General features: G+C 36.8%; 1 protein-coding gene across 7 annotated transcripts in view; it reads left to right on the top strand.

Moving 5' to 3' along the window:
- LOC145265584 (netrin receptor UNC5B-a-like) overlaps window positions 1-13,486 on the top strand; it is a 573,104-nt gene that overhangs the window by 108,450 nt on the left and 451,168 nt on the right. For all 7 annotated transcript variants that reach the window (XM_080121591.1, XM_080121590.1, XM_080121593.1 and 4 more), the window contains exon 2: window positions 11,875-12,243. In XM_080121591.1, coding sequence (XP_079977717.1) covers window positions 11,875-12,243 — 369 coding nt within the window. The remainder of the gene's footprint in view (window positions 1-11,874; window positions 12,244-13,486) is intronic.

Here is a 13,486-nt window from a genome sequence, read left to right as displayed (position 1 = left end):
CAATCAGGAGGCACCAAACTAAAATGGTTCGACCATGTAACAAGAGGAGCGAGACTTGCCAAGACAGTGCTCTCTAGGGAACAATCAGAGGAAGAAAGAGAGGAAGACAGAAGAAGAGCTGGGAAAACAACATCACAGAATGGACAGGATTGAAGCTGAACGAGGCGGTCAAACGTGCAGAGGACAGGGAAGGATGAAGAAAACTGGTCGGCAACTGTCACGGGGCAGGTGAAGGTGAAGGCCCGAAAAAGGCTTGATATGCCGTAAAACAACAATTAAATCAAATACCATGAATAAATATTTCAAAATATAAAAAAAAAACATCAAGCAAAAAAAAAAAAAAAAAATTTATGGATTCATATGGAAAAAATGTCTTAATTGCTGTTTTGGGTATTGTAGAACATGATTGAGTTTTGAAAAAAAAAAAAAAGAAAAAAAAACTAGATCAATGATTTGTGCATTTTGGGTCAGGAAACCAGTCTCGTCAGACAGCCTGACCGGATTGAACCAGTTCAGCTGCAGAATTTCCACGAATCCTGCTAATAGATTCATCTCGTTGGCACATATTTTTTTTTCTAATGTAAAATATTTTTTAAAATAAAAAAAAATATATAACCTTCCGTTGACAAAATTGTCAATGCATTCCGAAGAAAGGTGCTTGAAATATAATTTTTAAAAGCTGACAAAGTGCAACACACCTTTTTCTTTTGCTTTCGAAACCTCGTCGTCCTTTTTTTTTTTTTCTTTTTTTTTTCTTTTTTTTTTCTTTTTCTTCTTCTTTTGTAATTATCTTCGAAAATTTTTCGGAGCGCTAGCTTTAATAAAACGGAAGGTGTCATGACGTTTAGCTGTCACGCTATACAACACGCCCTATTCCCGCCCACTCCGCCCCCCCCTCTCTCTCTCTCTCTCTCTCTCTCTCTCTCTCTCTCTCTCCTCCCCACTAACCGTGAGCCCCTTAGCCCAAATAATTTTAGCATGCAATACTTCATGGACCCAGGGGAAGGTTTTGGTATTTTTAATAAAATGATTTTTAGAAAAATACAATTGGAAGGTGACAAGTTTCTTTTCTCAAACTGATAATTGCATTCCATGTTATACATTTTTCTGAATGTTTTAAGGCAATGATATTGATAATTCGTATTTGGATTAGTTGAACTACTGTTCTCACCTTTTAATGTCATTTTCATTACATATCGGCCGATGTAACGTCTGACCTTCTTCAGGTGTATCTTGTCGAAATTTTAAATCTGCGTGGAATTTCAAACGGAACCCTTTATTTAATCCAAGGGGTTAGCACGCTCTGTATGTATGTATGTATGTATGTATGTATGTATGTATGTATGTATGTATGTATATGTTTGTGTACGGCACAGTCACGTTGACACAGCGGTTGTCGTCAGATCACCGAAGTTAAGCAACGCTGAGCCTGGCCATTACCAGACGGGTGACTATTTGGGAAGGCTAGGCGCTGTATATGGTTTCCGCTTATCTCGGCATTGTTTCCAGTCGTCCTGAACCTCCACTGGTATTCAACAATGTCGTTTCAGAAGTGTGGTTGGATATTGCGTAACTCTTGCCACAAAAATTTCACACGCAGGCACCTTTACAGTGAGTATCAATAGTCTGTCAAGACTGTAGGAAGCGATATTTTAGGCTGCTTGCAAACGGATTTTTCTGCAACCATGGATGACAAATATTTGGGTTATTACAATTATTATTTTTACCTAAATGCGCCTTAGGACCTACTGTTTGCTTGTTCACTCCCCATCTGGGGGTATCAAATTGGTAAAAGGGAAAATTATTCCCAAACTCGCATTTAGGTAAAAATGAACTTTCGTATATACAATTGAAATCATTCAAAACGTATAAATACAAACATCTACGTAAATCGAGATATATCCAAACAGTCGTGCAAGATGGTCCAGTGGTAGGAGTTTAGGCTTCTTACCACGGGGTTCTGATTACGAATCTCGCTAGATTTAGCCGCTCTGATGAGTCGTAGATGCCTATATATATATATATATATATATATATATATATATATATATATATATATATTATATATATATATGCGTATGCCGCTCCCTATATGGGCGTACAAAATTGGTAAAAGAAAAAATTATTCCCAACTCGCATTTAGGTAAAAATGCACTTATATATATATATATATATAGAGAGAGAGAGAGAGAGAGAGAGAGATAGATTGTTTTAATTTATAGCTTTTTCCACTTTTATTGTGTAGAAGGAAACAAATTTACTCTTTTCGACTCGCGGGAAATAAAAAAAATGTTTCCCTAACTGCGACTTGACATCCAACAATTATTTATTGCTCTTTGAAAGGTTGGTGGTTTGGGAAATAAACTCTTTTCTCACCTTGTTTCGTTTGCACGCATCGCTCGCCTAGAAAACGGGGTTGGGGTGGGGAGGTAATTATAAGCAAAAAAACATCACAATTCTAGAATAAACGCTGCGTTCGGCTTCATGTTGGGGAGGGGAGTTGACACGGTAAAAATGAATTTTCACCGCCAATTTTGCAAATTTTCGAAAAGGTCTCTGGGATAATCCAATTTCACATATGGTGTGGAGCCCTAGAAAATCCGTATTATGAATAACCACTTCCTTAACCCGGGCTTATATATATATATATATATATATATATATATATATATATATATATATATATGGTGGCCCAAAAGTAGTTTTACAGTTATTTGATATTTGAAATTCTTTAACTAGGTTATTTGAAAATCTTCAAATAGTTTAAATATTATTTGAAATTCGACACCAGAACAGCAGGAAATTCATAAGACCTGTTAACATAAAAACAAATAATTTAATCTCTCAGATGCTCAAAATGTCCTTCTTCAACATTGCAATATTCTTCAAATCTCTCAAAGACACTCTGACACACAGTGCGACACAAATTCCGATCTTCATCAATTTCTGTGAATGCGACATGAATGCAATCTTTTAAATCATTTATTGTTTTGGGTTCCTTTTCATAAACTTTGTTCTTAACAACACTCCCAAAAAAGAAATCAATTGGGGTTAGGTCAGGTGAACATGGTGGCCATTCGATGCTGCACTTTCTTCCGAACCAACGCTGTGGAAAAAAACTTGGTTAAGGTAGTCTCCTATTCTAGACGCATAATGTTGTCGTGCTCCATACTGCTGAAAGAAATGTTCATCAAAGTCAGGTTTAGTTCTGAGTTGTGGTACTACTTCTTCACGAAGCATGTCCAGGTAGTTCTCCTCATTTACAAGTCCATTAAAAAAGGGCCCAAGCTGTTTATGTAAATTAGATCTATAATCTGTGGAGTATTTTGTATTATTTGTACATTTTAATTAGCAAGTAACTTCAACTATATAAAAGGTAGTTTAATAACTGTAAACCTACTTTTGGACCACCCTGTATATATATATATATATATATATATATATATATATATATATATATATTGCTTTAAACAAAATGGCCGGCAAAACCCGAGGGCCCCCTTTCATCAATAGACTCCCCAGGAGCTAATCGTCGTTTTAGGATTTTGCATCGGGCTCTCAAAATCATATGCGAATTTTGGAGTCGGTCTCTATTCTCCTACACAGACCGTCTCTCTGTCGACAGACGTTCGTCAGATCATTAGACTTATTTGGAGATATATTTTAACTCTCTCCTTGCCCCACTTGTACATATGTTTTATATTATTGCATATATTTTATATTATTGTAAATATTTTATTCGTATCTCCACCCGTTTTCGCCCCTCTCCCCCTCGGTAAAATTTACACACATGCCCCATACATTTGTTCTTGCGAGTTATTTTATTTATTTAGTTTAAGATCAACGATTAACTCCTGATGAGTCTGTTGATGAAAGGGACACCTTGGGTGTTGCCGGCCATTTTGTTTAAAGCAATATATATATATATATATATATATATATATATATATATATATATATATATATAGCACAATCACGTTGCCTTTAACAATCTGCTGCTGCTCGGCGCGCCATTCTGCCTCGATAGAGTTTAAAACCGGTTTCGAAACCTCCTATATGATTCTATTTTCTCATCCATGCAACCTCTTTTCGACAGAAGAGACTTTGTGAGCCTGTCTTTGCAAGTCAAGTGCTCGCCTGATATCTTATCTTAGGTAGGTCTCTCTTCACCAAACTTAGAAGTGCACGTCTGTGGAACTCTCTTCAGTTTGCCTATTTCCCACCTGACTACAACTTGGATGTCTTCAAGTCAAACATAAACAAATTCCTGATAAACTGCCCCCTTTTAGTAATCCACTTTATAAAATCTCTGTGACTAACGATTACTACGATATTATCCCATTGATTACTGTACATGCAATAACCCTTATCCTCGAGTGGCCTTCAGGCCTTGATAAGTGGTGACTTCCATTAAAAAAAAAAAAACTTTCACAAAAATACTGGACTAGCTACAACCACTGTCAACAATTACCTCCAGTCTGCGTGCCTAAATCCAAACGTAGATCCGCGAACAAAACTCCTTTCTTAAAACTGCCCGTCTGTGGAACACTGTCTGCTAGCCCGTTTCCCGGGCAACTACAATATGGTAGGCTTTAAGTCCAATGAAAACAAGTTTTTGTTGACTCGTTCCCTTAAAAACATCAAATTCTACTCAACTTATACCATTAACGATTATTACACTACCACATTACATTTATTAACCTTTATCCTCGAGTGGCGTTCAGGCCTTGATTAGTGGTGATTCCCGTGTAAAAATAAATAAATAAAATATAAAATTCTATATATCGTGTTTGGTTTTCGCCTTGCAAATTTGATCTCACAAGATTATGACGCAATCACGCAACCATTCCGTTCTTGTGTATATATTAATCATGTTGAGTCCGCGTTTACTATATTTATACTTCTTGGCCTTTTGGTCAAGATCAAAGTGTAGTATCTGTTCCGGCAGATGCTGCACTTAAGATAATTTGTACCAGTCAATGGAGGGGAAACCCTCTATACTGGGACAATTATTATTTTTGGTAACCAGAGTGACCCCTTTTAGGGGAGCTGGTTTTTACCTCACATTAAAAACGGCCTTGTGCCTAATTTGCTCAGTGGGGGAGCAAATAAATACCATCTGTTCCGGCAGATGCTGCAAGCTATGACTAGCTATGACTAGCAAAGACCAGATGTGGGGGCAACCCCACATGCCTGACCATTAACCAGCTCCCAATTCCCACCTCTCGGGAGCTGGTCCCCTTTTTCCCTTCCCCCTCCCTTCACTCCTCACATTAAAAATCGGCCTTGTGCCTAATTTGCTCGGTGGGGGAGCAAATAAACACCATCTGTTCCGGCAGATACTGCACTTAAGATAATTTGTACCAGTCAATGGAGTGGAAACCCTCTATACTGGGACAATTATTATTTTTGGTAACCAGAGTGACCCCTTTTAGGGGAGGTGGTTTTTACCTCACATTAAAAACGGCCTTGTGCCTAATTTGCTCAGTGGGGGAGCAAATAAATACCATCTGTTCCGGCAGATACTGCAAGCTATGACTAGCAAAGACCAGATGTGGGGGCAACCCCACATGTCTGACCTTTAACCAGCTCCCATTTCCCACCTCTCGGGAGCTGGTCCCCTTTTCCCCTTTCCCCTCCCTTCACTCCTCACATTAAAAATCGGCCTTGTGCCTAATTTGCTCGGTGGGGGAGCAAATAAATACCATCTGTTCCGGCAGATGCTGCACTTAAGATAATATGTACCAGTCAATGGAGGGGAAACCCTCTATACTGGGACAATTATTATTTTTGGTAACCAGAGTGCCCCCTTTTTGCCTACTTTTAGGGGAGCTGGTTTTTACCTCACATTAAAAACGGCCTTGTGCCTAATTTGCTCAGTGGGGGAGCAAATAAATACCATCTGTTCTTCAGATGCTGCACTTCTATTTGTTGTTCTCTTTCGGTGGAGGAGAAATCCTTCACGACTGAGACAATTTTTATTTTTGTACCTTTTCTCCACGTTAAAAAACGACCCTAGTGTCTAACTCTGTCCCGTGGGGAGGCATAGTAAATAGGTACTATATTTATACTAGCAAGAAGACCCGATGTTGCCTGGGATTTAAGTAGCAACATTTTTCGTTGAGCTCGTGATACCATATTGCTTTACTTTTTACTGTCCAACCTGTCTAATGCAGATCGAGGAAGAATCTGAAATTTTGTAAAGTTCCGTCTCATACATACGGTTTAAATCGGATTCTCGTATTTAAAGCTGGTGAAAGGCATGTAGATATTCAAGTCCACTTCCATTATCTTCCCCTATTATCTTTCTTTAGCTTAAAAACTTTATTTCTTGAGTAAATGTTGGCTATCCGCCCTTTAGTCTTGATCATATGTTTCAATTGTTTACTTTGTGCCTTATACTTCTGCTGATGAAGAGAATTTCAATTAAAATTTGTTTCACCCCAGAAACGAGCGTACATAGATTCCATGCTGAGGTTGAATACATGGAGCCTACGTAAATGATTTTCCATAAATCACATTACCTCATAGCATATATATATATATATATATATATATATATATATATATATATATATATATATACTGTGAGTTAATACGATTTATGGAAAAATCATCCACGTAGGCTCCAAGGATTCAACCTCTAAGATGTGTACGGCTGTTTCTGAAACGAAACAATTTTTTCTTGAAACAGTCTCTTCATCAGCAAAGGTATTAGACACCAAGTAGAGAATTGTACTTAAATATATTGTCGTGATTATAAAGGATGTTTTTAAAGGCGGCAAACTTTAAATTAAGAAAAAATAGCAGGAAATATTTTTATCATACAACTACTTGGTTTATTCCAAAGATTAATTTTTGCCATTTATAATCTAAATACAATTTCGGACATATGGTTCAATTTTCGCGACTCTACGCATTAAATGAGCCTGTGTTTTCGGCAATAACGCGCCAAATGGCTTTTAAGTAGTCTACTGTGTCTGGTTTATTAGCATAGACATAGGACTTTACATATCCCGAAAGAAAATAATTTAATGGGGTTAAATCGCACGAACGAGGTGGCCAGTTGATAGGTCCATTTCGTGAAATTATTCATGAGATTTTTCTCTCTGTAAATTGATCGTATATCGCGCTGTGTGGCATGTGGCTCTATCTTCCTGAAACCACATAATGAATTGCCAAACCAAGCTGAACTCACAATAACCGATAATTGTCAAAAACAGTGTCATTTATTTATATATAATGGAAATATATTAAAGTACAGCACTTAGCGATTGATTTAGACACGAACCTACCCATTGTCATTGACATGTAATTGTACACCTATGCTCATACTAACATACTCCTGAATATACTCTATGGTAAAATCTTAAAGGACACTCCTGAATATGTTCCATGATAATATCTAAAGAATAAAGAATACTCTTGAATATACTCCGTGGTAATATCTAAAGAATAAAACGAACAAGGATTCTCCTCCGACCTCTTCGATCTGTTTGTGTGTGTGCGCGCGCGCGACTTGTGTTCTCAAGTGATTGATCACTGTCATCATAATCGATCGAACCAAACGTCCTTGGAAATGGTGCTTAGACGCCTTTATTAATGGCAATAGACGTCTGTCGCGATCATTTTTATTGACCGGTAGGCATCGCAGAGTGTATGGAATTAGCGCGAAAATATCATTTAATTCTTCGCTCTTGGAATTCGAACAGCGGTTTCCTTGATTTACTAAAGAAGGAGGAAAGTGGCCATTATGATTATTAGAGCGATGTCCACTGGTTATCTTCCGGACATTGCAATGGCGACGGACGTTTCTGAAACGATGACGTCAAATATTCCCTTTTGGTTTTGGGTGGAATCGTCCGTTTATCAAATTGTTGATTTGTATTTTTCCTTACCTTAACCTTTCTCCTTCATGGTATATCTACTAGCGTTGGGACAATTAATCGGAATCAGGAATCTGAAAAGTTGGAATCGGAAAAATTATGCGTTTTTCTGATGCCAAAAACGATTGGCTATGTATGTATGTATGTATGTATGTATGTATGTATGTTCTTGTCTGAACCTGAATTGATTTTTTAACTTAAACCAGTAAAACTAAATTCTATAGATCGCCCTTCCCAAATGTAGTTTCACGTTTGCGGAAATATATGCAAATGCAGTGTGCCCGCTAGAAAAGCGGGAAATTTGTCAAACAATGATTTATTTTTATAAAGTTTTTCAAAGACAGATGTTATATTATACCAATAGATACTCAAAATGTCGTCCGTGCACTTCACTGCGGCGTTTTAACCTCAAGAACCAATAAAAAAAATAGCAATCAGCATTTTATTCATGATCTATTCTGACCTTCAAATTTCCCGCTTTTCTAGCGGCCAGCCTGTATTCTATAAGTTTTTACGGTAATCCGAAAAATAAAATAGATATAAAATAATTTTAGCTAAAGATTTAGATATTTTGATAGAATCGGAACTTTGGAACAGAATCGGAAATTGTATCGGAATCTGGGTGAATATTAATATTTACACATTTTATCTAAAGTCCTTCATTTTCGTATAAATCGCATAATTATTATTGGCATTCGTTTCCCCTGATATCTTTCTAGTTAAAACTCTTTCTAGAAAAGCATTATGTATTTACAGGAAAGATCACGTGAAGGTTGCCAACATCTGTTAGTTTTTTCGGTGGAACAAACTGAATTCGGATTTGGCACATGCAAACTTTCAGTCCGTGTCGGTAACAACATATTTAAGTCGAAATACCGAAAATGTTAATTTTCATCGATATGAACCGTCTCATTACGGGATCGAATTCAGCTCAGATCCAACCGTGGTCTGCAAGGCTTTCGTCTCTCTATAACTCGACACAAACTACTAATGCTTGTCCTCGAGTGGATTTGCGTCCATTTTAAGTAAAAGCAACAAAAATAATCAGGGAGATATAACAACGGAAGTGTCTCTCTGGGAGTTTTCTTCCATTACGAATGAATGCCTCGTAAATTACAAACAAGCGGAAATAAATCCGAAGCAATAAAAACAAACGGTAAAAAAAAAAAAAAAAAAATGGCGTCGAATTCAGCGAAACATTGTTGGGGAGGGACAACTGGATTTGTGAGTTGGACAGAAAGATATTTGTTCACATTACATTTAAATGTTTTGCATGTCGGTAAGATTGGAAACTGCCCGCCGTTGGAGTACTGTTCCACTGGCCTGCTTCCCGTTTGACTACAACATGGTAGTCTTCAAATCTAATGTAAACAAGTTCTTGTTGAACCGTCCCCATAAATAATCAAATTCTACCCAATTTACACTACCACCTTACATTCATTTATCCTCGAGAGGTATTTAGGCCTTGATAAGTGGTGACTCTTAAATAATAAAAAAAAAACTTCATATCTGGAGAGAATTCCAAAGATTAACAATCCAAGCAAAGAAGCTCGAAGCATAGAAAATCTTCCCGTATCTGGGGATATTTGTTTTTTTACAAAGGAGTCACTACTTATCAAAGCCCGAAGGCCACTCGAGGATAAAGGTTAATGTGTACGGTAGTCTCCGGGACAACACCTTAGTAATGGTTGGTAGAAAGTGTGTATAATTTCCTCATCTAAGGGGACATTTCGACAAGAACTTATTTACATTATACGACCATATTGTAGTCAGATGGAAAGCAGGCCAGCGGGACAAAGTTCTACAGGCGAGCAGTTCTAGAAAATAAACTTTGTTCACGGAATTTGCGTTTTGATTTAGGCACAGATGGGGTGTGATTTTGCCGCTAGTTAAGCATGAAAACTAACCTGTGCGTCAGAGTTGTTTCGCTTGAACAGGTAATAAAGTCTCGCGAAAATAAACGGAAATGAATTAAAAAAAAAAAAAAAAAAAAAAAAAAAAATCGGCGAAACAAAATGGCGACTAATTCACCGAAACATCTTCGATCTGTTTCTGCACGCCATTCATTGTATTTACATTTTATTTTACTTTATCTCCGTGAAGCCAAAGAATTTCAAGATAAGCTGTTCACACGTCGAATATTGATGCTAAAAATAAACCGCGTATTTTTTTGTAATTTGTTTTTATCCAAAAAACATTGTGCTTATTTGATTATTTTAATCTTTCTTATATATTTTCCTTTCTTTTTCGCGCTCTTTCCGCTTTCGTTCCTCTTTTTCTCCTTTTATTATACGTCTTTCCCCTTCCCGCTTGCCCCCCCTCCCACTTTCTCTATCACTTCCCTCTCTCTGTGTTTCTCTTTTTCTCAGTCTCTCCCTCTGAATCTTTCTTTACCTCACTCTTTTTCTCTCGGTGTCTATCTATTCTCTCTTTCTTGATTTCACTCTAACTCTGTCTCCCCCCCCCCTAACTCTCTCTCTCTCTCTTTGTGCTTTTCTCTGTGTGTGTGTTTCTCTCTCGGCTTTTCATTGCCTCTCTCTCTTTCTCTCACTACTTTTCATTGTCTCTCTCTCTCTCTCTCTCTCTGAATTTCACGGTGTCTCTCTGTCTGTCTCTCTCTCTCTCTCTCTTTCTCTGATTTTTCACGGTCTCTCTCACTCTGATTTTTCACGGTCTCTCTCTCTCTCTCTCTGCTTTTTCACGGTCTCTCTCTCTCTCTCTCTCTCTCTCTCTGCTTTTTCACGGTCTCTCTCTCTCTCTCTCTCTGCTTTTTCACGGTCTCTCTCTCTGCTTTTTCACGGTCTCTCTCTCTGCTTTTTCACGGTCTCTCTCTCTCTCTCTCTGCTTTTTCACGGTCTCTCTCTCTGCTTTTTCACGGTCTCTCTCTCTCTCTCTCTCTCTCTGCTTTTTCACGGTCTCTCTCTCTCTCTCTGCTTTTTCACGGTCTCTCTCTCTCTCTCTCTCTCTCTGCTTTTTCACGGTCTCTCTCCTTTTTCACGGTCTCTCTCTCTGCTTTTTCACGGTCTCTCTCTCTCTCTCTGCTTTTTCATGGTCTCTCTCTCTCTCTGCTTTTCATTATCACTATCTCTCTGTCTTTTTCTCCCTTTGTATAGTTTTTCTCTCTCTCTTTCTTCTCTCTCTCTCTCTTTCTTCTCTCTCTCTCTCTCTCAGATCCATTGAAATTTGTAGAACTTCATATTATCTCGATAAGTCTCCTCTTGCAGATTTGAATTTACTCTCTTCTATCTACCCTCGATATATATATATATATATATATATATATATATATATATATATATATATATATATATCCCTTTTCTTTCCCGTTCTGTTTCTACTTCTCTACCTCTCTATCACTCTCTCCATTTCTTCCTCTTTATATTTCTCTTTTTTTTTTTTCTTTGTCTTTTTTTTTTTTTACTGTATCCCCGAAAGCAGTTAAGAACGCACTAACACATTTAAAAAAAAAAGATGAATATTTATTCTACTTAAAATAACTTTTTCAAAAGAAGAGGGATGAATAAAACAAATAAAAACCATTGGAACGAATGACATAAACGTATTAATAAGAACCATGTTTTCACACATTTTATTCTATTTTCTTATCAATTCTTTACGCGTTAAACATTCACGCGTCAAATACAAATTTAATGTCAACGAATGTGCATTGATCATTTAACCTAAACCGCTTTGAAATTTTGTAAATGGTGACGGCGCGTATTGCTATTTGGATGGTGATGACTCGATGCGGATTGTTATTGGGAGGGATTGTGACTCCAAATCTAATTTTGTATCTGGATGATGATGACCGCGCGTATCGATATCTGGGTCATGGTGACTTTCTAGTATTGTATAGCGATATTTGTATGGATAACCTTTAAGTGATTATGATGATTATATAGTCGATAGTGATTGACGATTTAAAAAAAATAAATAAATAAAATGATAATAAATTCTATCAATAATTTGAAAATATCTTTCTTTTTAGGCGCCCTGTTGCGGGTGACTCTTGCCGAGGAATATGAAATGCCAGAGTTTCGAGTGGAACCAAAAGACCGTTATTATGTCTTGAAGCACAAATCCGTAGTAATCTCTTGCCACGCGAAACGATCGACGGTAATCATTTTCAAATGTTCGGGACAATTGATTCCAATGCGAAGTACCTCCCGGGTGGAAGTACCGGACGTGGATACCAATGAGAAATACTTGATAACGAGTATTGAGGTGACCCGGGAGGAAGTGGAGGAGTACTTTGGAAAGGATGATTACTCCTGCCATTGCACGGCATGGAATGGGAATAGTGGAACCCCGGGCGCCAAATCTGTTAAGAGTAAAAAGGGAATCATCAAATTAGCATGTAAGTAGAATTTTTTTCACTTTTTCTTTTTTTCTTTTCTTTTTCTTTTCTCTTTTTTTTCTGTTCCTTATTTTTCTTTGTTCTTTTTTTCGTTGTTTTTTTTTTCATTTTTATTTTGTCGTTTTCTTTTTATTTCCATTTTCGTTCTTTTTTTTTTCCTTTTTCGTTTTCTTTTCTTTCTTTTTTCCGTCTTTTCCCTTTTTTGTCTTTTTTCCGTCTTTTCCCATTTTTGTTTTTTTTTTCCGTCTTTTCCCTTTTTGTTTTTTTTTTCGTTTGTTTTTTTCCTTTTCCGCTTTTTTTTTCGTTTCTCGTTTTCTTCCCTTTTTTCGTTATTTTTTCGTTTTTTCTTTTTCGTTTTTTTCCGTTATTTTTTTCGTTTTCTTCTGTTTTCCTTTTTCGTTTTCTTTTCCGTTTTTTTTTTTCTTTCCTATTTTCGTTTTCTTGTTTTCTTCCTTTTGTCGTTTTTTTTTTTTTTTTTTTTTTTTTGCTGATAACTTTTTCTTTTTCATATTTAATTTTCTTTTTCTCTTTTTTTCGCCTTTTTTCTTTTTTCATATTTTTTCCTTCGTTGTTACTCTTAAATATATACAAAAAGTCTGACTGTTCGACTCCGATTTTTGGACTGCGACGCCAAAATATATGGTTCGTACGCATGTGGCTCTACGCAGCCTTTCCGATAAAATTAAATGCAAAAATGCTTGTTTTAAACCAAATCAAAGTGTATACGCTTCAATAGAAGGTTATGTCACTGTTCACTGAGCCTCTAAGATTTCATGCAGATTATAAAAAGCGATAACATCCCCTAATTAATATAGTATGATGTCACGATTGTATTTTCCCATGAAATATGGGAACTGGCTCTGACCTTGAAATCAGCTGATAAACACTCGCCAGCTTTGAAAATGAGGGATTTTAATTTGCACTTTTCTCTATAGATTTGCCAAGTGATACTTGATTATGTGAGTCAGTATACCATCGTCTAATCAAAGAGCTGCACGTCAACGCTTTGATAGGAAATCTTTGTTAGGAAATTACAGTTGATCATGTGTTTCGAGATTCTGAACGAACGTGATGAAGAAATATATACTTTTTCAACCGTGTTATAACACGGTTGAAAAAGTATATATTTCTTCATCACCCCTTTTTAAAATCTTTGTTGGTGTCTATCTTGTTTATTCTCTCTCTCTCCCTAATTATGTATCTATTTTCTCTATTTCTCTCTCTCTCTCTCTCTCTCTCTCTC

The sequence above is a fragment of the Euprymna scolopes genome, chromosome 40 (genome assembly GCF_053919585.1).
Source record: "Euprymna scolopes isolate OS-2025 chromosome 40, ASM5391958v1, whole genome shotgun sequence".
Classification (NCBI taxonomy): domain Eukaryota; kingdom Metazoa; phylum Mollusca; class Cephalopoda; order Sepiida; family Sepiolidae; genus Euprymna; species Euprymna scolopes.
This window is presented reverse-complemented; position numbering and strand designations above follow the sequence as displayed.